The sequence below is a fragment of the Coregonus clupeaformis genome, unplaced genomic scaffold (genome assembly GCF_020615455.1).
Source record: "Coregonus clupeaformis isolate EN_2021a unplaced genomic scaffold, ASM2061545v1 scaf0737, whole genome shotgun sequence".
In the NCBI taxonomy this organism is placed as follows: domain Eukaryota; kingdom Metazoa; phylum Chordata; class Actinopteri; order Salmoniformes; family Salmonidae; genus Coregonus; species Coregonus clupeaformis.
The window spans coordinates 112,644-138,532 of NW_025534192.1; the positions used below are offsets into that span (position 1 = coordinate 112,644).

Sequence of the window (25,889 nt, forward strand, 5' to 3'; positions counted from 1 at the left end):
TACTGTCCCTCTCCATACTGTATAGACCTACTGTCCCTCTCCATGCTGTATAGACCTACTGTCCCTCTCCACGCTGTATAGACCTACTGTCCCTCTCCACGCTGTATAGACCTACTGTCCTTCTCCACACTGTATAGACCTACTGTGCCTCTCCACACTGTATAGACCTACTGTGCCTCTCTACGCTGTATAGACCTACTGTCCATCTCTACGCTGTATAGACCTACTGTCCCTCTCCATGCTGTGTAGATATTCTGTCCCACTCCACGCTGTATAGACCTACTGTCCCTCTCCATACTGTATAGACCTACTGTCCCTCTCCATGCTGTGTAGATATACTGTCCCTCTCCACGCTGTATAGACCTACTGTCCCTCTCCATACTGTATAGATCTACTGTCCCTCTCCATACTGTATAGACCTACTGTCCCTCTCCACACTGTATAGACCTACTGTCCCTCTCCATACTGTGTAGACCTGTCCCTCTCCATACTGTGTAGACCTACTGTCCCTCTCCATGCTGTGTAGATATACTGTCCCTCTCCACGCTGTATAGACCTACTGTCCCTCTCCATACTGTATAGATCTACTGTCCCTCTCCATACTGTATAGACCTACTATCCCTCTCCATACTGTATAGACCTACTGTCCCTCTCCATACTGTGTAGACCTGTCCCTCTCCATACTGTGTAGACCTACTGTCTCTCTCCATGCTGTGTAGATATACTGTCCCTCTCCATGCTGTATAGACCTACTGTCTCTCTCCATACTGTGTAGACCTACTGTCTCTCTCCATACTGTGTAGACCTACTGTTTCTCTCCATACTGTGTAGACCTACTGTCCCTCTCCATACTGTGTAGACCTGTCCCTCTCCATACTGTGTAGACCTACTGTCTCTCTCCATACTGTGTAGACCTGTCCCTCTCCATACTGTATAGACATACTGTCCCTCTCCATACTGTGTAGACTTACTGTCCTTCTCCATACTGTATAGACCTACTGTCTCTCTCCATGCTGTGTAGATATACTGTCCCTCTCCATGCTGTATAGACCTACTGTCCCTCTCCATACTGTATAGACCTACTGTCCCTCTCCATACTGTATAGACCTACTGTCCCTCTCCATACTGTGTAGACCTGTCCCTCTCCATACTGTGTAGACCTACTGTCTCTCTCCATGCTGTGTAGATATACTGTCCCTCTCCACGCTGTATAGACCTACTGTCCCTCTCCATACTGTATAGACCTACTGTCCCTCTCCATACTGTGTAGACCTACTGTCCCTCTCCATACTGTGTAGACCTACTGTCCCTCTCCATACTGTATAGACCTACTGTCCCTCTCCATACTGTATAGACCTACTGTCCCTCTCCATGCGGTATAGACCTACTGTCCCTCTCCATACTGTATAGACCTACTGTCCCTCTCCATACTGTATAGACCTACTGTCCCTCTCCATACTGTATAGACCTACTGTCCCTCTCCATGCTGTGTAGATATACTGTCCCTCTCCACGCTGTATAGACCTACTGTCCCTCTCCATACTGTATAGATCTACTGTCCCTCTCCATACTGTATAGACCTACTGTCCCTCTCCACACTGTATAGACCTACTGTCCCTCTCCATACTGTGTAGACCTGTCCCTCTCCATACTGTGTAGACCTACTGTCCCTCTCCATGCTGTGTAGATATACTGTCCCTCTCCACGCTGTATAGACCTACTGTCCCTCTCCATACTGTATAGATCTACTGTCCCTCTCCATACTGTATAGACCTACTATCCCTCTCCATACTGTATAGACCTACTGTCCCTCTCCATACTGTGTAGACCTGTCCCTCTCCATACTGTGTAGACCTAATGTCTCTCTCCATGCTGTGTAGATATACTGTCCCTCTCCATGCTGTATAGACCTACTGTCTCTCTCCATACTGTGTAGACCTACTGTCTCTCTCCATACTGTGTAGACCTACTGTTTCTCTCCATACTGTGTAGACCTACTGTCCCTCTCCATACTGTGTAGACCTGTCCCTCTCCATACTGTGTAGACCTACTGTCTCTCTCCATACTGTGTAGACCTGTCCCTCTCCATACTGTATAGACATACTGTCCCTCTCCATACTGTGTAGACTTACTGTCCTTCTCCATACTGTATAGACCTACTGTCTCTCTCCATGCTGTGTAGATATACTGTCCCTCTCCATGCTGTATAGACCTACTGTCCCTCTCCATACTGTATAGACCTACTGTCCCTCTCCATACTGTATAGACCTACTGTCCCTCTCCATACTGTGTAGACCTGTCCCTCTCCATACTGTGTAGACCTACTGTCTCTCTCCATGCTGTGTAGATATACTGTCCCTCTCCACGCTGTATAGACCTACTGTCCCTCTCCATACTGTATAGACCTACTGTCCCTCTCCACACTGTGTAGACCTACTGTCCCTCTCCATACTGTATAGACCTACTGTCCCTCTCCATACTGTATAGACCTACTGTCCCTCTCCACACTGTATAGACCTACTGTCCCTCTCCATACTGTGTAGACCTGTCCCTCTCCATACTGTGTAGACCTACTGTCTCTCTCCATGCTGTGTAGATATACTGTCCCTCTCCACGCTGTATAGACCTACTGTCCCTCTCCATACTGTATAGACCTACTGTCCCTCTCCATGCTGTATAGACCTACTGTCCCTCTCCACGCTGTATAGACCTACTGACCCTCTCCACGCTGTATAGACCTACTGTCCCTCTCCACACTGTATAGACCTACTGTGCCTCTCCACACTGTATAGACCTACTGTGCCTCTCTACGCTGTATAGACCTACTGTCCATCTCTACGCTGTATAGACCTACTGTCCCTCTCCATGCTGTATAGACCTACTGTCCCTCTCCATACTTTATAGACCTACTGTCCCTCTCCATGCTGTATAGACCTACTTTTCCTCTCCATGCTGTATAGACCTACTTTCCCTCTCCACGCTGTATAGACCTACTGTCCCTCTCCACGCTGTATAGACCTACTGTCCCTCTCCACACCGTATAGACCTACTGTCCCTCTCCACGCTGTATAGACCTACTGTCTCTCTCCATGCTGTATAGACCTACTGTCCCTCTCCACGCTGTATAGACCTATTGTCCCTCTCCATACTGTATAGTCCTACTGTCCCTCTCCATACTGTGTAGACCTACTGTCCTTCTCCACGCTGTATAGACCTACTGTCCCTCTCCATACTGTATAGATCTACTGTCCCTCTCCATACTGTATAGACCTACTGTCACTCTCCACACTGTATAGACCTACTGTCCCTCTCCATACTGTGTAGACCTGTCCCTCTCCATACTGTGTAGACCTACTGTCTCTCTCCATGCTGTGTAGATATACTGTCCCTCTCCACGCTGTATAGACCTACTGTCCCTCTCCATACTGTATAGACCTACTGCCCCTCTCCATGCTGTGTAGATATACTGTCCCTCTCATACTGTGTAGACCTACTGTCTCTCTCCATACTGTATAGACCTACTGTCCCTCTCCATACTGTATAGACCTACTGTCCCTCTCCATACTGTATAGACCTACTGTCCCTCTCCATACTGTGTAGACCTACTGTCCTTCTCCATACTGTATAGACCTACTGTCTCTCTCCATGCTGTGTAGATATACTGTCCCTCTCCACGCTGTATAGACCTACTGTCCCTCTCCATGCTGTGTAGATATACTGTCCCTCTCCACGCTTTGTAGACCTACTGTCCCTCTCCATACCGTATAGACCTACTGTCCCTCTCCACACTGTATAGACCTACTGTCCCTCTCCATACTGTATAGACCTACTGTCCCTCTCCATACTGTGTAGACCTGTCCCTCTCCATACTGTGTAGACCTGTCCCTCTCCATACTGTGTAGACCTGTCCCTCTCCATACTGTGTAGACCTACTGTCCCTCTCCATACTGTATAGACCTACTGTCCCTCTCCATACTGTATAGACCTACTGTCCCTCTCCATACTGTATAGACCTACTGTCCCTCTCCATACTCTGTAGACTTACTGTCCTTCTCCATACTGTATAGACCTACTGTCTCTCTCCATGCTGTGTAGATATACTGTCCCTCTCCACGCTGTATAGACCTACTGTCCCTCTCCATACTGTATAGATCTACTGTCCCTCTCCATACTGTATAGACCTACTGTCCCTCTCCACACTGTATAGACCTAGTGTCCCTCTCCATACTGTGTAGACCTGTCCCTCTCCATACTGTATAGACCTACTGTCCCTCTCCATACTGTATAGACCTACTGTCCCTCTCCATACTGTGTAGACCTGTCCATCTCCATACTGTTTAGACCTACTGTCTCTCTCCATGCTGTGTAGATATACTGTCCCTCTCCACGCCGTATAGACCTACTGTCCCTCTCCATACTGTATAGACCTACTGTCCCTCTCCATACTGTATAGACCCACTGTCCCTCTCCACGCTGTATAGACCTACTGTCCCTCTCCACGCTGTATAGACCTACTGTCCCTCTCCACGCTGTATAGACCTACTGTCCCTCTCCACGCTGTATAGACCTACTGTCCCTCTCCATGCTGTGTAGATATACTGTCCCTCTCCACGCTGTGTAGACCTACTGTCCCTCTCCATACTGTATAGACCTACTGTCCCTCTCCACACTGTATAGACCTACTGTCCCTCTCCATACTGTATAGACCTACTGTCCCTCTCCATACTGTGTAGACCTGTCCCTCTCCATACTGTGTAGACCTGTCCCTCTCCATACTGTGTAGACCTACTGTCTCTCTCCATACTGTATAGACCTACTGTCCCTCTCCATACTGTATCGACCTACTGTCCCTCTCCATACTGTGTAGACTTACTGTCCTTCTCCATACTGTATAGACCTACTGTCTCTCTCCATGCTGTGTAGATATACTGTCCCTCTCCACGCTGTATAGACCTACTGTCCCTCTCCATACTGTATAGATCTACTGTCCCTCTCCATACTGTATAGACCTACTGTCCCTCTCCACACTGTATATACCTACTGTCCCTCTCCATACTGTGTAGACCTGTCCCTCTCCATACTGTGTAGACCTACTGTCTCTCTCCATGCTGTGTAGATATACTGTCCCTCTCCACGCTGTATAGACCTACTGTCCCTCTCCATACTGTATAGACCTACTGTCCCTCTCCATGCTGTGTAGATATACTGTCCCTCTCCACGCTGAATAGACCTACTGTCCCTCTCCATACTGTATAGATCTACTGTCCCTCTCCATACTGTATAGACCTACTGTCCCTCTCCACACTGTATAGACCTACTGTCCCTCTCCACACTGTATAGACCTACTGTCCCTCTCCATACTGTGTAGACCTGTCCCTCTCCATACTGTGTAGACCTACTGTCTCTCTCCATGCTGTGTAGATATACTGTCCCTCTCCACGCTGTATAGACCTACTGTCCCTCTCCATACTGTATAGACCTACTGTCCCTCTCCATGCTGTATAGACCTACTGTCCCTCTCCACGCTGTATAGACCTACTGTCCCTCTCCACGCTGTATAGACCTACTGTCCTTCTCCACACTGTATAGACCTACTGTGCCTCTCCACACTGTATAGACCTACTGTGCCTCTCTACGCTGTATAGACCTACTGTCCATCTCTACGCTGTATAGACCTACTGTCCCTCTCCATGCTGTGTAGATATACTGTCCCACTCCACGCTGTATAGACCTACTGTCCCTCTCCATACTGTATAGACCTACTGTCCCTCTCCATGCTGTGTAGATATACTGTCCCTCTCCACGCTGTATAGACCTACTGTCCCTCTCCATACTGTATAGATCTACTGTCCCTCTCCATACTGTATAGACCTACTGTCCCTCTCCACACTGTATAGACCTACTGTCCCTCTCCATACTGTGTAGACCTGTCCCTCTCCATACTGTGTAGACCTACTGTCCCTCTCCATGCTGTGTAGATATACTGTCCCTCTCCACGCTGTATAGACCTACTGTCCCTCTCCATACTGTATAGATCTACTGTCCCTCTCCATACTGTATAGACCTACTATCCCTCTCCATACTGTATAGACCTACTGTCCCTCTCCATACTGTGTAGACCTGTCCCTCTCCATACTGTGTAGACCTACTGTCTCTCTCCATGCTGTGTAGATATACTGTCCCTCTCCATGCTGTATAGACCTACTGTCTCTCTCCATACTGTGTAGACCTACTGTCTCTCTCCATACTGTGTAGACCTACTGTTTCTCTCCATACTGTGTAGACCTACTGTCCCTCTCCATACTGTGTAGACCTGTCCCTCTCCATACTGTGTAGACCTACTGTCTCTCTCCATACTGTGTAGACCTGTCCCTCTCCATACTGTATAGACATACTGTCCCTCTCCATACTGTGTAGACTTACTGTCCTTCTCCATACTGTATAGACCTACTGTCTCTCTCCATGCTGTGTAGATATACTGTCCCTCTCCATGCTGTATAGACCTACTGTCCCTCTCCATACTGTATAGACCTACTGTCCCTCTCCATACTGTATAGACCTACTGTCCCTCTCCATACTGTGTAGACCTGTCCCTCTCCATACTGTGTAGACCTACTGTCTCTCTCCATGCTGTGTAGATATACTGTCCCTCTCACGCTGAAGACCTACTGTCCCTCTCCATACTGTATAGACCTACTGTCCCTCTCCATACTGTGTAGACCTACTGTCCCTCTCCATACTGTATAGACCTACTGTCCCTCTCCATACTGTATAGACCTACTGTCCATCTCCATGCGGTATAGACCTACTGTCCCTCTCCATACTATGTTGATCTACTGTCCCTCTCCATACTGTGTAGACCTACTGTCCCTCTCCATGCTGTGTAGACCTACTGTCCCTCTCCATACTGTATAGACCTACTGTCCCTCTCCATACTGTATAGACCTACTGTCCCTCTCCATGCGGTATAGACCTACTGTCCCTCTCCATACTGTATAGACCTACTGTCCCTCTCCATACTGTATAGACCTACTGTCCCTCTCCACACTGTATAGACCTACTGTCCCTCTCCATACTGTGTAGACCTGTCCCTCTCCATACTATGTTGATCTACTGTCCCTCTCCATACTGTGTAGACCTACTGTCCCTCTCCATGCTGTGTAGACCTACTGTCCCTCTCCATACTGTGTAGACCTGTCCCTCTCCATACTGTGTAGACCTACTGTCTCTCTCCATACTGTGTAGACCTACTGTCCCTCTCCATACTGTGTAGACCTGTCCCTCTCCATACTGTGTAGACCTACTGTCTCTCTCCATACTGTGTAGACCTACTGTCCCTCTCCATACTGTGTAGACCTGTCCCTCTCCATACTGTGTAGACCTACTGTCTCTCTCCATACTGTGTAGACCTGTCCCTCTCCATACTGTATAGACCTACTGTCCCTCTCCATACTGTGTAGACCTACTCTGCATTTCTCTTTCCATCTCACTCTTTCCCATCTACCTCTCTCATCCTGCTTTTCTCCTCTCTCAACTGTTTCCTCCCTTTCTCTATCACTATCATCCTCTCTCTCTCGCTCTTTCCATTTACATCGATCCCTTCCTTTTTCACCTCTCCTGCCAGGATAAGAGTGTCTGCTAAATGACTTAAATTTAAATAATGTGAAAAGAGCTCGAGGCACACAGACACAGAGCAAGGGGCAGGCTGGCCAGGAGAGGGAGTGAGAGACCCAGACCCACACAGAGAGAGAGTCGGTCCAGGGCAGTATAGACCCACAGCTGGGTCATTGTTTCCCTCTCAGTGGCCAGGGACAGAAGGGCTCTGTGTGGACTGCTGGATGGGCTCTGACATCTCCAGCCAGCTCCACATGACACTGGTCTGCTTGAAACAGACGCACAACTCTTAACTCTCCCTCCAGTCCCAGCCAGCAACACTGTCGTTTTTTAGACTTTCAACCTTCTTTCACAGACACAGGGGCACACACACAAATGTCTCCCCTCCCAATGCCCTTCTCTCCTGACAAACTTCCAAGGCATGGATTTGGAATGGGACAGTTGCAAGAAAGAACACTCCCTGCCAGTTCTAAGCAAATGTCATCAACAGTTCTATATTCTCATCTTGCTGCCAGTTCTTTATCACAGCAATATTGAATAAAGATCTCTATGTTCTCTATTCCCTCCAAATGCCATAATAATATGTTGCTGTGACTGTAATGATGTGTTGTTGTTTGTAGAACACAGCAGTGTTGTGGTAGGCATCAATCAATGGAATGGCCAAGATTCTGTCATAGCGTAGAATCGAATGGTGCTTTTACTGTCCCACTAAGACACTGCCCTAAACAAACACTTTCTCCAACCCCCTCTCTCTGGGTTCCGGTGAGTCTTTGGAGAAGTTCTCTCTCTCTCTCTCTCTCTCCCTCTCTCTCTCTCTCTCCCTCCCTCCCTCCCTCCCTCCCTCCAAGCCATACGCCCACACACAAGCGCTTACATGCACAACTTACATAAGCACCCCCCCACACACACTCTCTCTCTGCTCACAAACTCACAGAAAATACACATACACACTCATTTCTGCCCCATTCTCCCTCCTTCTTGGTCCCTTGGTGCCATGACTGCAGTGTTCCCTAGGAGGCCAGTCTTTTCACAGTTTAGCACAATGGGCACAGAGACACACAGAAAGCAATACAGAAACACATACACACAGACAGAAACACACAGTCATTCTGTTCTGCTCTGGCCAGGACTTCTTTAAGGCATTCCTTAGATACTCTCTAGCCAGCCATGAACAGTCAACTCCCTCCCTTCCCCTCAACAACACACACCACCCCTCCTCCTCTCCTATCTTTATCTGTCAGTACTCACCACCACAGTGGCAGTCTCCAGGCCCAGGGAGCCCCAGCTCAGGAACAAAGCCAGCCAGGCCAGCACCGTCATCCTGGGAGGGGAAACACCACACACACAGGGGTCAGCTAAGCACCAAACACACCTCCTATGAACCATCAGATATTATACAGCCCACATGACACAGAGTCACAGAGCATTTCAAAGCTCAGTGTTGTTCGATACAATACACCACACAGGGTTTAACTGTCTGTCGGTCTGTGTGTGTGTGTGTGTGTGTGTGTGTGTGTCTGTCTCTCTGTGTGTGTGTGTCTGTCTGTCTCTCTCTGTGTGTCTGTCTGTCTGTCTCTGTGTGTGTGTGTCTGTCTCTCTCTGTGTGTGTCTGTCTGTCTCTGTGTGTGTGTGTGTGTGTGTGTGTGTGTGTGTGTGTCTGTCTCTGTGTGTGTGTGTGTGTGTGTGTGTGTCTGTCTGTCTCTCTGTGTGTGTGTGTGTGTGTGTGTGTCTGTCTCTCTCTGTGTGTGTGTGTGTGTGTGTGTGTGTGTGTGTGTGTGTGTGTGTGTGCTTACAGGATGAGGAGCCAGCGGGCCTGTTTGGCTAGGCCCAGAAGGATGAACAGACACACTAGGAGGTCCAGCAGCAACAGCAGCACGTAGGACAGCCACCTACAGCACAGGAGATAACAGAGAACCACACAATGCAGGGAATACACTTCCAAATACATTTCTATGGTGCTTTGAACGCAAAACTCAATCTTTCAGCAAACCACAAGGGAGTGATATACTGGCGCACGCTGTGTGTGTTCTTAACAACCAATTTGAAACATTGAAGAAGACACTCCCACTCCCTTCCCTCACCTGTAGTCTTCGTTGACCATCAGTGTGTTGGCTGCCCAGCCAGGGGAGAAGGGGCTGGGCATGACCCCTCCGGCTGGTGCCACTGTGGGGGCCATGGAGGGTGGCACAGGGGTGAGGGCCGCTATGGGGGGATCACTGCTGCTGTTGCTGCTGTTCCAGGCACCCCCGTCAGAGGAGCGGGCCATGGTCAGAGAGGTGAGCAGGGACACCACGTTCTCTGACAGTCTCCTACAGTTCCGGGTGGACACCAAGTAGGGCTTACTGCCTGTAAACAGCTCCTCCATGGTGGTCAGGGGCCCAGCGATAGACAGCTGCAGCCCAGAGATGGTGTCTGAAACCTGGGGAGGCGGAGAGGGAGGGGTGGGCAGGACAGAGAGGTGGAGGTTATGAGTCATACAATCAATCTTATGGTCATGTAATCATAGAGAGTTTGTAGTTGTATAATCAACAACATGGGGTGGGTGGAGATTGTTTTTCTTTGTCATTTAGGGGGGTTAAAAGCATGTAAGAGAGAAGTTCCATACTTCCATCCAGCCTGTGAATGAGTGTAGGATTCCTCCCTCCATCGTGTACAGAGGAAAGAGGGCATCCATCACCCAGACATATAAACCACTGAGTGACCGCATGAGGACAGACAGATCCATATCATGCCTGACACAAGTTTACACCCCACTTTCTCTCCCTCTCCGCCAATCTATCTACCTCTCTCTCTCTCTCTCTCACACACACACACACACACACACACACACACACACACACACACACACACACACACACACACACACACACACACACACACGGTGCAGGGTAGATATTGTGCATGTCTGAAATTTGCTGGGAGAGAGGAGCTGTAGCACTCACCAGCAGATCGATGGAAGCTAGTGTGTAATTGGCTGTGAGAAGAGACGAAGTCAACTGATATATCCCATCATTAGCCTCACTGTTGCCGTAGAAACCAACGCCTATGGCGACACTGCGAAAAGGGGAACAGGGATTGAGGGAGAGAGGGAGGGAGAGAGATTCATGTTTAATTCAGTTTGAACTGTATGTACATATTAAATTAATTTGACACTACAAGATAGAACTGGTGAGAGTGATGTGAAACGTGAGAAATGGATGAACAAACGACTGAAGGAAAACTACAAAATACAAGATAGCTTTGAAGAGTCTTAGCAGTTTCAGCATTTTAGTCTTCAGTCAGCGTGGTATTAGAAACGTCAAAAATAATCACATATATATCTCTGTTATTCAAATATTCAGATTAAGGCTTAGGCCAGATGTTCACCAAATCCCATCGCACCCGAGAGCAATGGTATGACCCAATCTCCCACAAAGTATGTGACCCAGATTAGAAAGCGGGGGGGAAAGAGGGGGGTGTTTCATACAGTCAAACATGTATGTTTTTCTATGACAGCATCACGTGTGTACCGGTACCCCCTGTATATAACCTCCCTACTGTTATTTTATTTTACTGCTGCACTTTAATTATTTGCTATTTAAAAAAAATTCTTAAAAACTACATTGTTGGTTAAGGGCTCATAAGTAAGCATTTCACTGTAATGTCTACACCTGTTGTATTCGGCGCATGTGGCAAATAAAATTTGATTTGATATATGTGCTCTGATGCACTACATGAAGAATAGGGTGTCATTTGACATTTTCCCACAATGCATTTCTAAAACTAAGATGTCTACTACCAAAAGCAGAAATTGCAATGTCTCCCCTTTTTCCATCCAAACAACAAGAAGGTCATGTATCAGAGAGAGAGAGAGAGAGAGATGACATCATCACGGCCCGCGGGGGGGAACAGGACCACCATAACACAAACGTCTGCATAATGATGACATCACTGAAGCAGAAATCAGATCTGGAGCACACTGTGCTGTTTGATAAAGCAGTGACATCAACTGAGGCTGACAATGCAATCCGATAACATGTGACATATGACAACGCTATGCTGCTGAGATGGGAGAGGACATTAAACATCATACAGTGTCAGAGCTGAAGGTGTTTAACTGTAGGTTTTGTATACGATAACCCAATCTGACTTCTAATCTGAACCTCTAACCCAGTTCCACTGCTTTTTTCTTCATTCTTCTCCTCTAATCAGGGACTGATTAAGACCTGGGAAACCAGGTGGGTGCAATTAATAATCAGGTAGAACAGAAAACCAGCAGTACTCCAAACCTCATAGGGTAAGATCTGAATACTTGCTGCAATCTCCTCATGCTTCTCATGCAAACTCAAAATAAACATCCCGTCACAATGTGACTAAATGCCCTCCTGACAGTGGATGACAGCATGGTCACCAGAGAGAGCGAGAACAGAGGAGAGAGGATTCAATACGCCGAGGTGGGACTTCTGACATCATCGTCACATTGATAGGAAACCACGATTCAATTTCTAAACCGCAAACATCCTGTCACAAGCCCAAACCCCTAACCTCAGTGGCCTGGTCCCTGTGGTCAAATCACAACTTGACCACGGTCAGCTAGGTCAACTGTCTGTGTCAGATATTGCCAGGAGCAAAATACTAACACATCGTAAAGAAGCGACAGTGCTTTTCTACAGTGCTCTGAAAATCACTTACATCAAGACACACATGGTTATTGGACCATTGGGAAATAATATAAGTTAGAAGGTGGTAATTCTGTATTATAGAAAGGATTCCATTTCCTCTTTCCTTGTGACAAATGGTCACATGGTTTGGTCATATGATTTGACCACACTTCATGAATACAACACTCACAATGATATTGATGTCACAAAGACACCAGGACATCACAATGACCCTCATAATGACATCAAAACGACATCACAATAACCCTCACGACATCACAACATCCCAATGACCCGCATAAAGAGGTCACAATGACCCTCATAATAACATCACAATGACCCTGGCAGTGACGTCACAATAACCTCTCCACCTCACCAGCACAGTGTGACAGCCGCCACCGACACCCAGGTGACGCAGCAGATACCCCGCCCCTTCCTGCCTCCGTATCCGTGGCCCGTGCTGCCCTCTTCCTCATCCTCCTCTTCCTCAGATCCCTCACTCCGGTCACCACGGCGACAGCAGCAGTAGTGTATAAGGAAGGAGATAATGACAAGGAGGGAGAGAATGAGAGCAATGGCCGAGAGACTAGAGAGGACCAGTAGAGTCTGAGAGAGAGAGAGAGAGAGAGAGAGGGGGTTAGAGGAGGGTCAGTAAATCAAATAAAACACAGCACTTTACAGACTGATGCTTATGGTAACACTGTCATTGTACTTGATTGCATAATGGAAATTGCATTGCTAAGTAACATTATCGCTCTGGGCAAAAACCTGAAATAACGTAAAATCAATGTCTATATTTGGTTGACACTTAATTGCGTTGTCAACAAATGTGAATTATATTTGAAATAAATCAACCCTTGAAATTCTGTTGTTGATTTATAGTTGAAATCTGGTTAGAATTTGTATACGTTTTTTTCTTCGTTTTTCCACCCCCAAAAAAGTGTTTTCAACCTAAAATTGTTGACAGACGACATTGATAAAATGTTGGTTCAACATATTTTTGCCCGACGGAATAGAACTGTATTTCACAGATACATCACGCACCACTGTCTTACTAATAGAAGGAGTGACATTCCAATGAGCCTCCTCCACACCATTTGAGAGTGAAATATTGAGAACAGACTGTAGCAGCAAGGGTTGGGTCAATGTCTCAATATACTGTGATATGGATAACATCAGGGATTCAGAGCAGCTGGGAGGTGCACATGTTAGTCATGAAGACATCTTTGAATTCCCAGCCTTCATCATGCAAACCTCAATATTCTGCAATAATCCCTACAGTGTATTTATGCAAAATAGCACAGGTCGATATTGTGATAATGAAAATCGCAATATTAATATACTGTATATGTCATTTAGCAGACACTTTTATCCAAAGCATACATTTTACGTATGGGTGGTCCCGGGAATCAAACCCACTACCCTGACGTTACAAGCGCCATGCTCTACTAACTGAGCTACAAAGTACCACAACAAAGTACCACAATATTCTTAGGTCCTATAATTCCACCGTGAGTCCTACCTACCCAAGCAGTGGAAGTGAAAGGTGATTAGAACATAAAGTGTATAAAGTTATCCAGGGGACATCAACTAAAAAGCTGGAGGCTTTTTTCACACCGCACACACACACACACACACACACACACACACACACACGCACACACACACACACACACAAATCTGTATGGCTCCATACAGAAGAGCATATATACTACAAACATTAACCAGTAATTGAATGTAATAATATAATTCCTGACTGTTTAACAGACATAGTGAACATTAGTAAGGGTTAAAAGCTGCCTTGCATCTCCACACTACTACCTCTGCTGCAAGCTGTAGTGAACATTAACAGTACCGTTACTAAGCCTTATCACATCTCTCCTGCAGCTCATCATCAGCCTGCACTCTGACATACTAACGTCTATCATACTCAACTTTACTGGAGAGTGCATTTAGCCAGAACACATATCTACAGCATTATCCCTCTCCATCTGCCCGTCTCCCTCCCTCCCTCCCTCCCTCCCTCCCTCATTTTCCTCTCCTCCACCTTATCTCTTATTCCTCTCAGCTGCCTCCTGCTCTCTATAACCCCCTACCAATCCATGTTCCCCACTTCTCCCTCGCCCGCTTTCTCTCTCCCCTCCCTCCCTCCCTCTCTCCCTCTCTAGACCACTGCATGTCTATTAATAATCAGTGACCTATTTAAATACATTCACTGCCATCTCTCCCTCTCCCTTTCTCTCTCCCTCTCTTTCTGCCACGTCTTCTGTTCCTCACTACCTCCTCACCTTACTCTCCCTCTTCACTCTCTTTTTCTCTCTCCAAGCGCTTTCCATTTATTTTGTCTTTCTCTACTGGCGGATCATTTGAGAATCCCTCTCTCGGTACTGTAGACATGTTGTAAACATTGAATGTGTGTGACGTAGGGATTAGGGTTTACATGTCACCAAGCCCACTGGAAGGGAATGGTGAAACCTAGAAATGAACAACACAACAAAATGGTGTGTTTTCTACCACAAAGACAATATTCTTCTACTTCTACATTGTCTCCAGATTAAGATCCACTAAAACCAAATCCTACTCAAATGCAAAACCGTACTGTGTAACTTTTATAATTGCATGACGATGATGAGAATGAACGTGAAATAAGATGGAGTCTGTAGTGGAGCTGAGGGGTGTAAACTGAACTGTGGTGGAGATGAGAACAGAACAGTGTAATTAAGTGGAGCTGAGGGATGTTATCTGAACTGTGGTGGAGATGAGAACAGAACAGTGTAATTAAGTGGAGCTGAGGGATGTAAACTGAACTGTGGTGGAGATGAGAACAGAACAGTGTAATTAAGTGGAGCTGAGGGGTGTAAACTGAACTGTGGTGGAGATGAGAACAGAACAGTGTAATTAAGTGGAGCTGAGGGGTGTAAACTGAACTGTGGTGGAGATGAGAACAGAACAGTGTAATTAAGTGGAGCTGAGGGGTGTAAACTGAACTGTGGTGGAGATGAGAACAGAACAGTGTAATTAAGTGGAGCTGAGGGATGTAAACTGAACTGTGGTGGAGATGAGAACAGAACAGTGTAATTAAGTGCTAACAGCTTTGAGGAGAGACAGCCAGATGGTGTAATATTTCTGATGAGTTGAGATCCAGGTCAAGATTCTTCTGAGCGGTCTGGGCTTGTTTCCCTGTCAATAACTAGGCCACTTGCACCACTAGCATGAATAAGCTGTTTAAATGCTCTAATAATACCACTAGGATTCTGCAGATACCGCTGCGCAAACAGAGAGGGCTCTTTATGGTGCAGTATTTAACATGGGGGGGGTCTGTATCATTGCGGTATCAGATTTGGTTGTCATTCTTACCAAGTGCAATACATATTTTTCATTGAATCTTAGCTGTCTTTTATTGTCGATCTTGTTGTTTGAACCAAGAGATTACTTAAGATAAATATGAATCAATCAGTTGTGCTGTGTGATTGGCCAGTTGTAGTTTGTGATGGGATGTGATTCGCTGTTGGCGTTTTCTGTTACCTGTTGGTACTCCCAGCTGTCGGGGATGAAGAGGTTGTCTCTCATCGTCATGGTGAGGTCCAGCCGGGGGAGGGCGTGGCACATCCTCACCCATAGCGAAGGGATGTAGCTGGGCACGGTCGCCATGGCAGCCATACTCTATCGCCTAACCCCCCCTCCTCCACCCTGTTGGAAGGAAGTAAGAGGAGAGAAGGGTTAGAAAAATCAAAGGTGTGTGAGTGATACACATATTCCAAATCTCCACACCAGTGCTGGACCAATGAAAAATACTATGAGTAAACAAAGCCTTATGCAGTATGTGATGCCGGGTGATGGCTATTGCAACTGAAATGTTGTCTGTCTAACACCCTTTCTTACACACTGTGGTAGAGCCAGGGAAGAAAGTTGAGACGGTTCAGAGCAACCCTGCCAAGGGAGGGAGGGAGGGAGGGAGCGAGGGAACTAGGGGACATCAGCTCACCAACCACCCCCTCCTCCAGTCTGTGGTTGAACCGTTGTCAGCCATGCTCATGTTCACTGAAACTTCCTATTGCATCAATCAGTGTACTGTAGGTGGGTCAGGACAATGTGAAGTTGCCTCTAGACTCGGATCTAAGGTGATGTTTAAATTGTCTTCTCCTAGACTCTGATCTAAGGTGAGGTTTACATCGTCTTCTCCTAGACTCTGATCTAAGGTGAGGTTTACATTGTCTTCTCCTAGACTGATCTAAGGTGAGGTTTACATTGTCTTCTCCTAGACTCTGATCTAAGGTGAGGTTTACATCGTCTTCTCCTAGACTGATCTAAGGTGAGGTTTACATCGTCTTCTCCTAAACTGATCTAAGGTGAGGTTTACATCGTCTTTTCCTAGACTCTGATCTAAGGTGAGGTTTACATCGTCTTCTCCTAGACTCTGATCTAAGGTGAGGTTTACATCGTCTTCTCCTAGACTGATCTAAGGTGAGGTTTACATTGTCTTCTCCTAGACTCTGATCTAAGGTGAGGTTTACATCGTCTTCTCCTAGACTGATCTAAGGTGAGGTTTACATTGTCTTCTCCTAGACTCTGATCTAAGGTGAGGTTTACATCGTCTTCTCCTAGACTGATCTAAGGTGAGGTTTACATCGTCTTCTCCTAAACTGATCTAAGGTGAGGTTTACATCGTCTTCTCCTAGACAACATGTCAAAGTCATTCCACGGAGGTCCGAGTGTCTGCGGGTTTTCACTCCTCCCTTGTACTTGATTGATTAATTAAGGTCACTGATTAGTAAGGAACCCCTCACCTGGTTGTCTAGGGCTTAATTGAAAGGAAAAAAACAAAACCTGCAGACACTAGGCCCTCCGCGGAATGAGTTTGACACCCCTGTCCTAGACTCTGCTCTGGTGAGGTTTACATGGTCTTCTCCTCATGCTTAAGGTAAAGAATTGTGAAAGTCAAGGTAATCTAATCCTAGTCCCCTGTAGTTCAGTTGGTAGAGCATGGCGCTTGCAACGCCAGGGTTGTGGGTTCGTTGAATGTATGCACTCACTAACTGTAAGTCGCTCTGGATAAGAGCGTCTGCTAAATGACTAAAATGTAAAATGTAGATCAGAGCTATGCCTAATGGCTTCTACCTGGAGCGAGGAGGTATGCAGGGTGAAACCAGACAGATCTTAAATAAAGATAACATTGTGGAGCAGAAACCAAAGAGCAAGAGCAAGAGCAGACATTCACCTTCTTTTCATTGCTAGATATTTTTGCTCAGCTTCAATGCCATGTTTGGATCACGGTCGTGGGCAATTCCATTCCAATTCATTCAAGAACTGAAGTGAAATTCATCTGGCTGAACTACAGTGAGGGAAAAAAGTATTTGATCCCCTGCTGATTTTGTATGTTTGCCCACTGACAAAGAAATTATCAGTCTATAATTTTAATGGTAGATTTATTTGAACAGTGAGAGACAGAATAACAACAAAAAAATCCAGAAAAACGCATGTCAAAAATGTTATAAATTGATTTGCATTTTAATGAGGGAAATAAGTATTTGACCCTCTCTCAATCAGAAAGATTTCTGGCTCCCAGGTGTCTTTTATACAGGTAACAAGCTGAGATTAGGAGCACACTCTTAAAGGGAGTGCTCCTAATCTCAGCTTGTTACCTGTATAAAAGACACCTGTCCAAAGAAGCAATCAATCAATCAGATTCCAAACTCTCCACCATGGCCAAGACCAAAGAGCTCTCCAAGGATGTCAGGGACAAGATTGTAGACCTACACAAGGCTGGAATGGGCTACAAGAACATCGCCAAGCAGCTTGGTGAGAAGGTGACAACAGTTGGTGCGATTATTCGCAAATGGAAGAAACACAAAATAACTGTCAATCTCCCTTGGCCTGGGGCTCCATGCAAGATCTCACCTCGTGGAGATGCAATGATCATGAGAACGGTGAGGAATCAGCCCAGAACTACACGGGGGGGATCTTGTCAATGATCTCAAGGCAGCTGGGACCATAGTCGCCAATAAAACAATTGGTAACACACTACGCCGTGAAGGACTGAAATCCTGCAGTGCCTGCAAGGTCCCCCTGCTCAAGAAAGCACATATACAGGCCGGTCTGAAGTTTGCCAATGAACATCTGAATGATTCAGAGGAGAACTGGGTGAAATTGTTGTGGTCAGATGAGACCAAAATCGAGCTCTTTGGCATCAACTCAACTCGCCGTGTTTGGAGGAGGAGGAATGCTGCCTATGACCCCAAGAACACCATCCCCACCGTCGAACATGGAGGTGGAAACATTATGCTTTAGGGGTGTTTTTCTGCTAAGGGGACAGGACAACTTCACCGCATCAAAGGGACGAAATCTTGGGTGAGAACCTCCTTCCCTCAGCCAGGGCATTGAAAATGGGTGGGTATTCCAGCATGACAATGACCCAAAACACACGGCCAAGGCAACAAAGGAGTGGCTCAAGAAGAAGCACATTAAGGTCCTGGAGTGGCCTAGCCAGTCTCCAGACCTTAATCCCATAGAAAATCTGTGGAGGGAGCTGAAGGTTCGTGTTGCCAAACGTCAGCCTCAAAACCTTAATGACTTGGAGAAGATCTGCAAAGAGGAGTGGGACAAAATCCCTCCTGAGATGTGTGTAAACCTGGTGGCCAACTACAAGAAACGTCTGACCTCTGTGATTGCCAACAAGGGTTTTGCCACCAAGTACTAAGTCATGTTTTGCAGAGGGGTCAAATACTTATTTCCCTCATTAAAATGCAAATCAATTTATAACATGTGTTTTTCTGGATTTTTTTGTTGTTATTCTGTCTCTCACTGTTCAAATAAACATACCATTAAAATTATAGACTGATCATTTCTTTGTCAGTGGGCAAACGTACAAAATCAGCAGGGGATCAAATACTTTTTTCCCTCACTGTAACTGAATAGAAATGGGACCTGCCCACACCTGGATTGGATGAGTGTGATTCCTCTCTTATCCAGGGGACATCAACTAAACTAACTCCCCTGTCATTATGTATGAAAAATGTATGCACTCACTAACTGTAAGTCGCTCTGGATAAGAGCGTCTGCTAAATTACTAAAATGTAAAAAAAATTAAATGTCATCTCTACTAACAACCTAATTCATCATATAATATAATATATAATATAATATATAATAATAATATAATAATAATATAATATGCCATTTAGCAGACGCTTTTATCCAAAGTGACTTAAAGTCATGCGTGCATAATTTTTTTTTTTGTGTATGGGTGGTCCCGGGGATCGAACCCACTACCTTAGCGTTACAAGCGCCGTGCTCTACCAGCTGAGCTACAGAGGACCTTCACCTACCTTCACCTACGGGAGCAGAGTAGGGGAGATATGGGGAGGCCCAGTGTCAATCTCAGCCACACCACACAACCAGCACTATATAATGGAGGCAGAGTTGGGTCAATACAAGAGGGAGATTCAACCGCCATCAGACCAACTATCAACACACCACCCCTCAACCATCCTGGAAATGAGAAGATACTATGACAGATAGTATGTCGACAACAATGATGCACTGTAGCAGCCTTCACACAACCACCCTCCAAAGGGAAGGAGAGAGGGGTGAAAACAAGGGAGAATAGGACAGTCTTCGTAGCCAAACTCCACCACCACACCCTGCTGAGAGACACTGCTTCCCCTCCTTTCCTAAAGCCCAGCCAAGGGGGAGAAAGTAGGGTAAATACAAAGGGAAATCCAGTTATCCCAAACAGACACCGCAATCTACATTACAATCACAGAGCTATGTAGAGGGGATGAGGGGGAGGGTAAGGGGGCCACGACACTGATTGTGCAGATTAAGAGAATATCAGGGTTTTACAGTTGAAGACAAGAGGGTTTCAAGAGAGCCTAGGAAGAAGAGATCAGCACAGACTAGATCATTGACAGGAGTTGTACTGAGGAGTAGAGACGGGGGGTTGTACAGTACTGCTCTACATACAGGGAGACAGACAGACGGACGTTGAGTCAAGATACAATACTGTATTTGATAGCGTCTAACAGGGAGGGATTCTTAGATTTGGATTCTGCACCAGGCTCCTATCTTGGTTTTGCTGTCTTTGAATGTTGCAGAACATTCAATATTGTCTCACATTAATTCTCAGCCTTTTTAATGATCCATCTGTATGAGCACACAACTCTACATTTGAAGAGGCACTAGACACGATAAATAATCAGATATGACCATATCTGATCTATTTTATAAATATCAATCCAGTCTTTTTACTGTAGCAGTCATTTAAAATCAATGACGTCTCCATGGACACAGTCCAGGTGTTGGGGTCATTGTTTGGGATGTGTGTGTGTGGTGTGCATGCATGTGGATTTGCAGCATCCCTGGCCCAGAGAGGGTTAAACAGACATCCCAGACAGTCAATCCCAAGCTCATTAGAATAAGACTGTTTGCCTTAATGGCTCCAAACCCCCAACTGTTACTAACAAAACCAATGCCAACACTCCATTTCACTTATGAAACCAGCGGGGAGCAGAATGGTTTCTCACACTGCCATCCATCTCCTCACACTGAGGCTGTCAACAGATTGATGTTGTTGTTGTAGTCTTACATTGTTATGGCCAGACTCAGATGGTAAATCAACAGACAGGAGTTTCATGTTATAGTTTTGAATTATTAGGCTGTGAGGTTGGTAGAGGATACTGCCACATTAGGTCAATTATAGGAATGTTATAGTGTGGTTAGACTATAGTGTGGAAGTGTGAATTGAAATTCAATTCATGTTACATTTTACTTATTTTTTTTCCATGTTACATGGAAAAGTCTACATTAACAATGTTCAGCAATTATCATAAATATGTCTATCCATCTATCTATCTACAACCAGATGTAGTGCCAACAATGGGAACTAGTGCTAACACGCACCCAGGAAGTGATTCATGGGGCACCAGGGAGGGAGCACCTTGGAGGGAGCAGCCTGAGCTGAGCAGTGGCTCAACAGCAGTTGTCAGAGGGAGGCAGGGAGGCAGGCTCAAGTTGACGTGATGCTTCCTGCCAGCTTGTTATCATGCTGGTTACCATTGCATAACTGAAGGCAAATAACTGGGAGTTTGCGCTCACATGATAGAGGGAGCAAGGAGAGAAGGGGAGAGGAGAGGGAGATGGAAGTAGAGAACCCAAAACATAGCCTTCTGTGCTGTGCACTAGCTGCTTCAAAACCAACAAGAGACTCTCAGGAACAACAAAGCTGAGGGGAAATGGATAGAATACAGTAGAATAGACGTCAACTATCTGTCACTGCACTGAACCAAGCTGACTGAATCAGCCCTGGGAATGTCTCTGTTTTGAAACAGTAAGTCAGGTATTTGTATTGAGTGAGACTCCAGAATGTGTTTCTCTACGAGGCCATTTTGTAAGGCGGTTAATGAGGAAGACTGAACATGTGCAGCTGGGAAGAAAATCCTCTTTGACAGTAAAGCCACCTTCTCCTTTATCATGTATTGAACCACACATTCTCATTACTACACATCACAAACAACAGCTTTGATCTGGGTCACTGGGTATGAATAATGACATGCAACAGAAATCATCATGCCACACGTTAAGGCCCAATGGTCCCCTTAAAGATCACTTAATGACACTCTTAATGACTGCAGTTTATGAGACAGCTATCTGACCCTGTGATGATGCACACCATAGCCCAGTTATCATCAGTCAGTGGGGACATGAACAGCCCATTCAGTGTGTCTGTGTGAGGAGTACTGTATCTATAAATACACATCCTTTTCAGAACCACAAAAACAGACTCTACTAGAGGTTTAATTGTTTCATATAAAACTGATATTCAAGTTTCAGTTGAAATTCATGTTTGTGCAAACAATTTCCCACCAGGATCACGCACACACGTTTTTAACTATCCTTGTGGGTAAAAAACAATTGATTTCCATTCAAAATCCTATTTTTCCTAACCCTTAACCTAACCTTAACCCTAACCTTAACCCCAAAACTAACCCTTATTCTAACCCTAACCCTAATTGTAACCCTAACCCCTAAGCCTAAATTTTCATTTTTTCTTGTGGGGACAAGCAAAATGTACACACTTGTCCGATTTTTGGATACAAGGATAGTTCAACCAAACCATACACACACACACACTTCCCCAAATCAATGAGAGATTGAGTGCATTCGGCTGCAGGGTACTCAGTGCTGTAGAGTCAATAAATCCAACATGGAGCTTTGGAGTGTACAAGAGGACAACATACGGTACCAAGAGGATAGACAAATGCTCCCTCACGAACAAGCTCATTGAGAATCTTGCACAATGTGAAATGTAGCATTTGAGAGAGGCTTGCTGAAGATTAGCCAAGCAAACTATTCAGTGACATAAAATGTGATATTTTATTAATATAAATAAACTCTCTTATCAACTATGATAAAGTCGAGATTGATTCACTGTTTTGAATTTTTTTGTCAAACTAACATCGTTCAACCTCAATGTTTTATAAATCATTTCCTAATTTCAACATCAGTCAATGCACACACATTGCGTAAAAATCCAAACAACCTTTGATGTAAAACCCAGGCTTCTCTCCACTTTCCATCATTGAACATAAACTGCAATGGTCTAACAGTGCATGATGAATCTATTTCACTTGACTGCCCATTAATCTTGTAGAATACAGAGACAATTAACACATGGTGAATGAGTGATTGGAGAGTGATCCGTTTCTTACCTTTGACTGTAGCGTTGGGAGAGTGCTCTGTTATCTCCTACTCTTCTCTGGGGTTCCGTCAAATATCTACACGCTCACTGAGGTATACCGTTGGCAACCATCAGCGCTGGATCCTCTTGAAAAAAACGAATTCTGGAAAATATAGGCTTCGGGACATGAACCCCAAATATATGATAAAAGGGAAAAAATGACAAGGTCTGTTTTTGGTTTTGAAATATTAAACAGCCTGTGATTGTTTGGTTGTGTGGTCACAGTGGAGAGGTGCTTGTGTTGATGGATAAGAGAGGAGCCCTCAGTGAGTGAGTGAGTGAGTGAGTGAGAGTGAGAGAGAGAGAGAGGGGATTAGGATTGAGAAGACACCCCAGAGGGACCCTTATCGTTGTGTCGGAACCCCATGCAGGCAGCAGATCGCTCAGCCAGGCGACTTCACAACAAGGCAGCGACACGATTGTGCCCAGCGATAATTAATCTGTTAACGGGGATTAGGGTTCCGTCCCCTCTCAGCTCACACACATTATGATGCTGCTGGGCGACACAGTCACAGCTCTAACTGAAACCACCATCAACACTCAGTCATACACACAACATACCAATCTCTACACTCTCAGATTAGGCAAAAATCGGACAAAAATCAACAAATCATCACAAAAAAATATAAGATTGTCTAAATGCAAAATGAGAAAAGGTCCAATGATTCGAGTTTGAGTTATATTTCAGATTTCTGGACAAAAAAAGCAAAATCCACAAAATATTTATTGAAGAAATCTCCTGTCTGGTTAGGCAGGGCAGTGTTTTGCTGTGTTGTGCAGAGAGGAGGAGAGAGGGAGAGGTAGAGATGCACATATATTTAGACAGAAGCAAATAAGCACACCACTTAGATGGATACTGAGGGCAAGAGCGAAGGAAGGAGGGGGGAGGGGAGGGGAGGGGAGGGGAGGGGGGGGGGGGGGGGGGGAGGGAGGGAGGGAGAGAAAGCAACAAAGATATTGTGAATAGGAAAAAAGATGGGTTGTCAACTGGGCAATGAGTGAGCGTGAGAGAAAAAGGGAGGGATGGAGGGAGGGTGAGCGATGAACAGAGGGAGAGGGGAGAAGCGACATGCAATGGATTTGTAGGCAAAACCAGTTTTGAGTGGAGACTGCAAAATAGTAGCAACGCCATGATTCAACAACAACCAACAAAAGCAGAGATGGAGAGAATGAGAGAGATGGGAAGATGATAGATGGTCTTCCATGACCGTGGGTGATTTGACCGAAAAATAGGGGGATTACAAATAAACAATAAAAACAAAGTGAGAGTGGGAGAGTGAGAGACCAGCGTGTTTGTGTGCCATTTGAGGATGGGGGAGAGCGAGAGAGCGAGAGGGAGGGGTGGGGTTAGTTTTTCTGTGTCACTGAAAGGGAGTGGGGGAAGGGAGTCAGAGAGATAATGCGAGCAAGGGAGCGTACGGGAGTGAGTGAGAGAGAGAACACACTCACTGACTCATATGTATAGTGTGCGTGCATCTAGGAGGAAAAGGGGGGAGAGAGACAGAAAATGGTATTATGTATGCAAGAGTTACTCAGAGAGAGTTAACCGTGCCTCATTGGCTCTCATTCAGACCCAGCACTATACTGTAGCAGCCCATCCTCTCTCCTCTCTATCCTCTCTCCATCCCCCCTCTCCTCTCTCCATCCCCCCTCTCTCTCTCCTTTCTCATCCCTCCCTCTCCTCTCTCCATCCCCCTCTCTCTATCCTCTCTCCATCCCCCCTCTCCTCTCTCCATCCCCCCTCTCCTCTCTCCATCCCTCCTCTCTCTCCTTTCTCATCCCTCCCTCTCCTCTCTCCATCCCTCCCTCTCCTCTCTCCATCCCCCCTCTCCTCTCTCCATCCCTCCCTCTCCTCTCTCCATCCCTCCCTCTCCTCTCTCCATCCCCCCTCTCCTCTCTCCATCCCCCCTCTCCTCTCTCCATCCCCCCTCTCTCTCTCTCCCTCTCCCCATCCCTCTCTCCCTCTCCCCATCCCTCTCTCCCTCTCCCCATCCCTCTCTCTCTATCCTCTCTCCATCCCCCCTCGCTCTCTCCATCTCTCTCCATCCCCCCTCTCTCTCTCCCTCTCCCCATCCCTCTCTCTCTACCCCCCCTCTCTCTCCATCCCCCCCTCTCTCTCTCTCCCTCTCCTCTCCCCATCCCTCTCTCTCCATCCTCCCTCCATCCCTCTGCTGTTACACAGAAATATCACCACTCAGACATTCACAAAAATAACCAGTTCAATATTTAATGTCCTTGGCAATCCAAAAGTCATAATTCTTTGCAAAAGCAGATATTTTACATTATCAATGTTGCACCGATCAGTGGATTATATTAAAATATTAATATTACATTATTACAATTATAAAATCATATCTGCAGCTGCAAAGTAAGAATTGATTGGTTGAGATCCAGTTCCCCTGATGGAAAGATAATATTTCAGTCATTATTATATTAAATAAATGTCATTACTACATCAGTATTAAAGTATGCAAAATTAAATGTAACGTGGGTGTCCCTCCCTGTGAAAGCTATAGAAATGGTACAGTAAATTAGTAATTACAATTACTGCTGCTTCATCATGGTCCATAGCAGATAGTGGCACTTCAGGAACATTGGGATTTCATTTTTAATCAATGAAGCTGCAATATGCAACTTTTAGGCAGACCCAAACAAATTCACATAGAAATATTAGTTATAGATCTGTCATGGTCATTGAAAGCAAGTCTAAGAAGCGGTAGATCTGTTCTATGTGTGCTATTTCTATGCTTCCCGTTCTTAAGTTTCAATGTTGCCTTTTACTTTCGGTTTTGTACACCAGCTTCAAACAATATTTTTGGTTATTGAAAATATATCTCACAGCGGTTTAGATGGTACAATGATTCTCTACACAAAACAAGCAATGATTACTTGTTTTGTCA

General features: G+C 45.7%; 1 protein-coding gene across 8 annotated transcripts in view; it reads right to left on the bottom strand.

The window, feature by feature from the left end:
* LOC121542915 (protein tweety homolog 1) overlaps window positions 1-23,773 on the bottom strand; it is a 49,659-nt gene extending 25,886 nt beyond the window's left edge. For 3 of the 8 annotated variants that reach the window (XM_045216549.1, XM_045216547.1, XM_045216548.1), the window contains exons 1-7: window positions 22,961-23,772; window positions 15,780-15,944; window positions 12,631-12,860; window positions 10,557-10,668; window positions 9,696-10,033; window positions 9,408-9,503; window positions 8,863-8,935 (exon numbers count right to left, since the gene is read on the bottom strand). In XM_045216549.1, the coding sequence (XP_045072484.1) occupies window positions 8,863-8,935; window positions 9,408-9,503; window positions 9,696-10,033; window positions 10,557-10,668; window positions 12,631-12,860; window positions 15,780-15,914 (984 nt within the window). In that variant the 5' untranslated portion in view covers window positions 15,915-15,944; window positions 22,961-23,772. Of the gene's footprint in view, window positions 1-8,862; window positions 8,936-9,407; window positions 9,504-9,695; window positions 10,034-10,556; window positions 10,669-12,630; window positions 12,861-15,779; window positions 15,945-22,960 lie in introns of all 8 variants that reach the window. The other 5 variants (XM_045216545.1, XM_045216551.1, XM_045216552.1 and 2 more) reach the window with 3 other exon arrangements.
* Window positions 23,774-25,889: the final 2,116 nt, after the last annotated feature.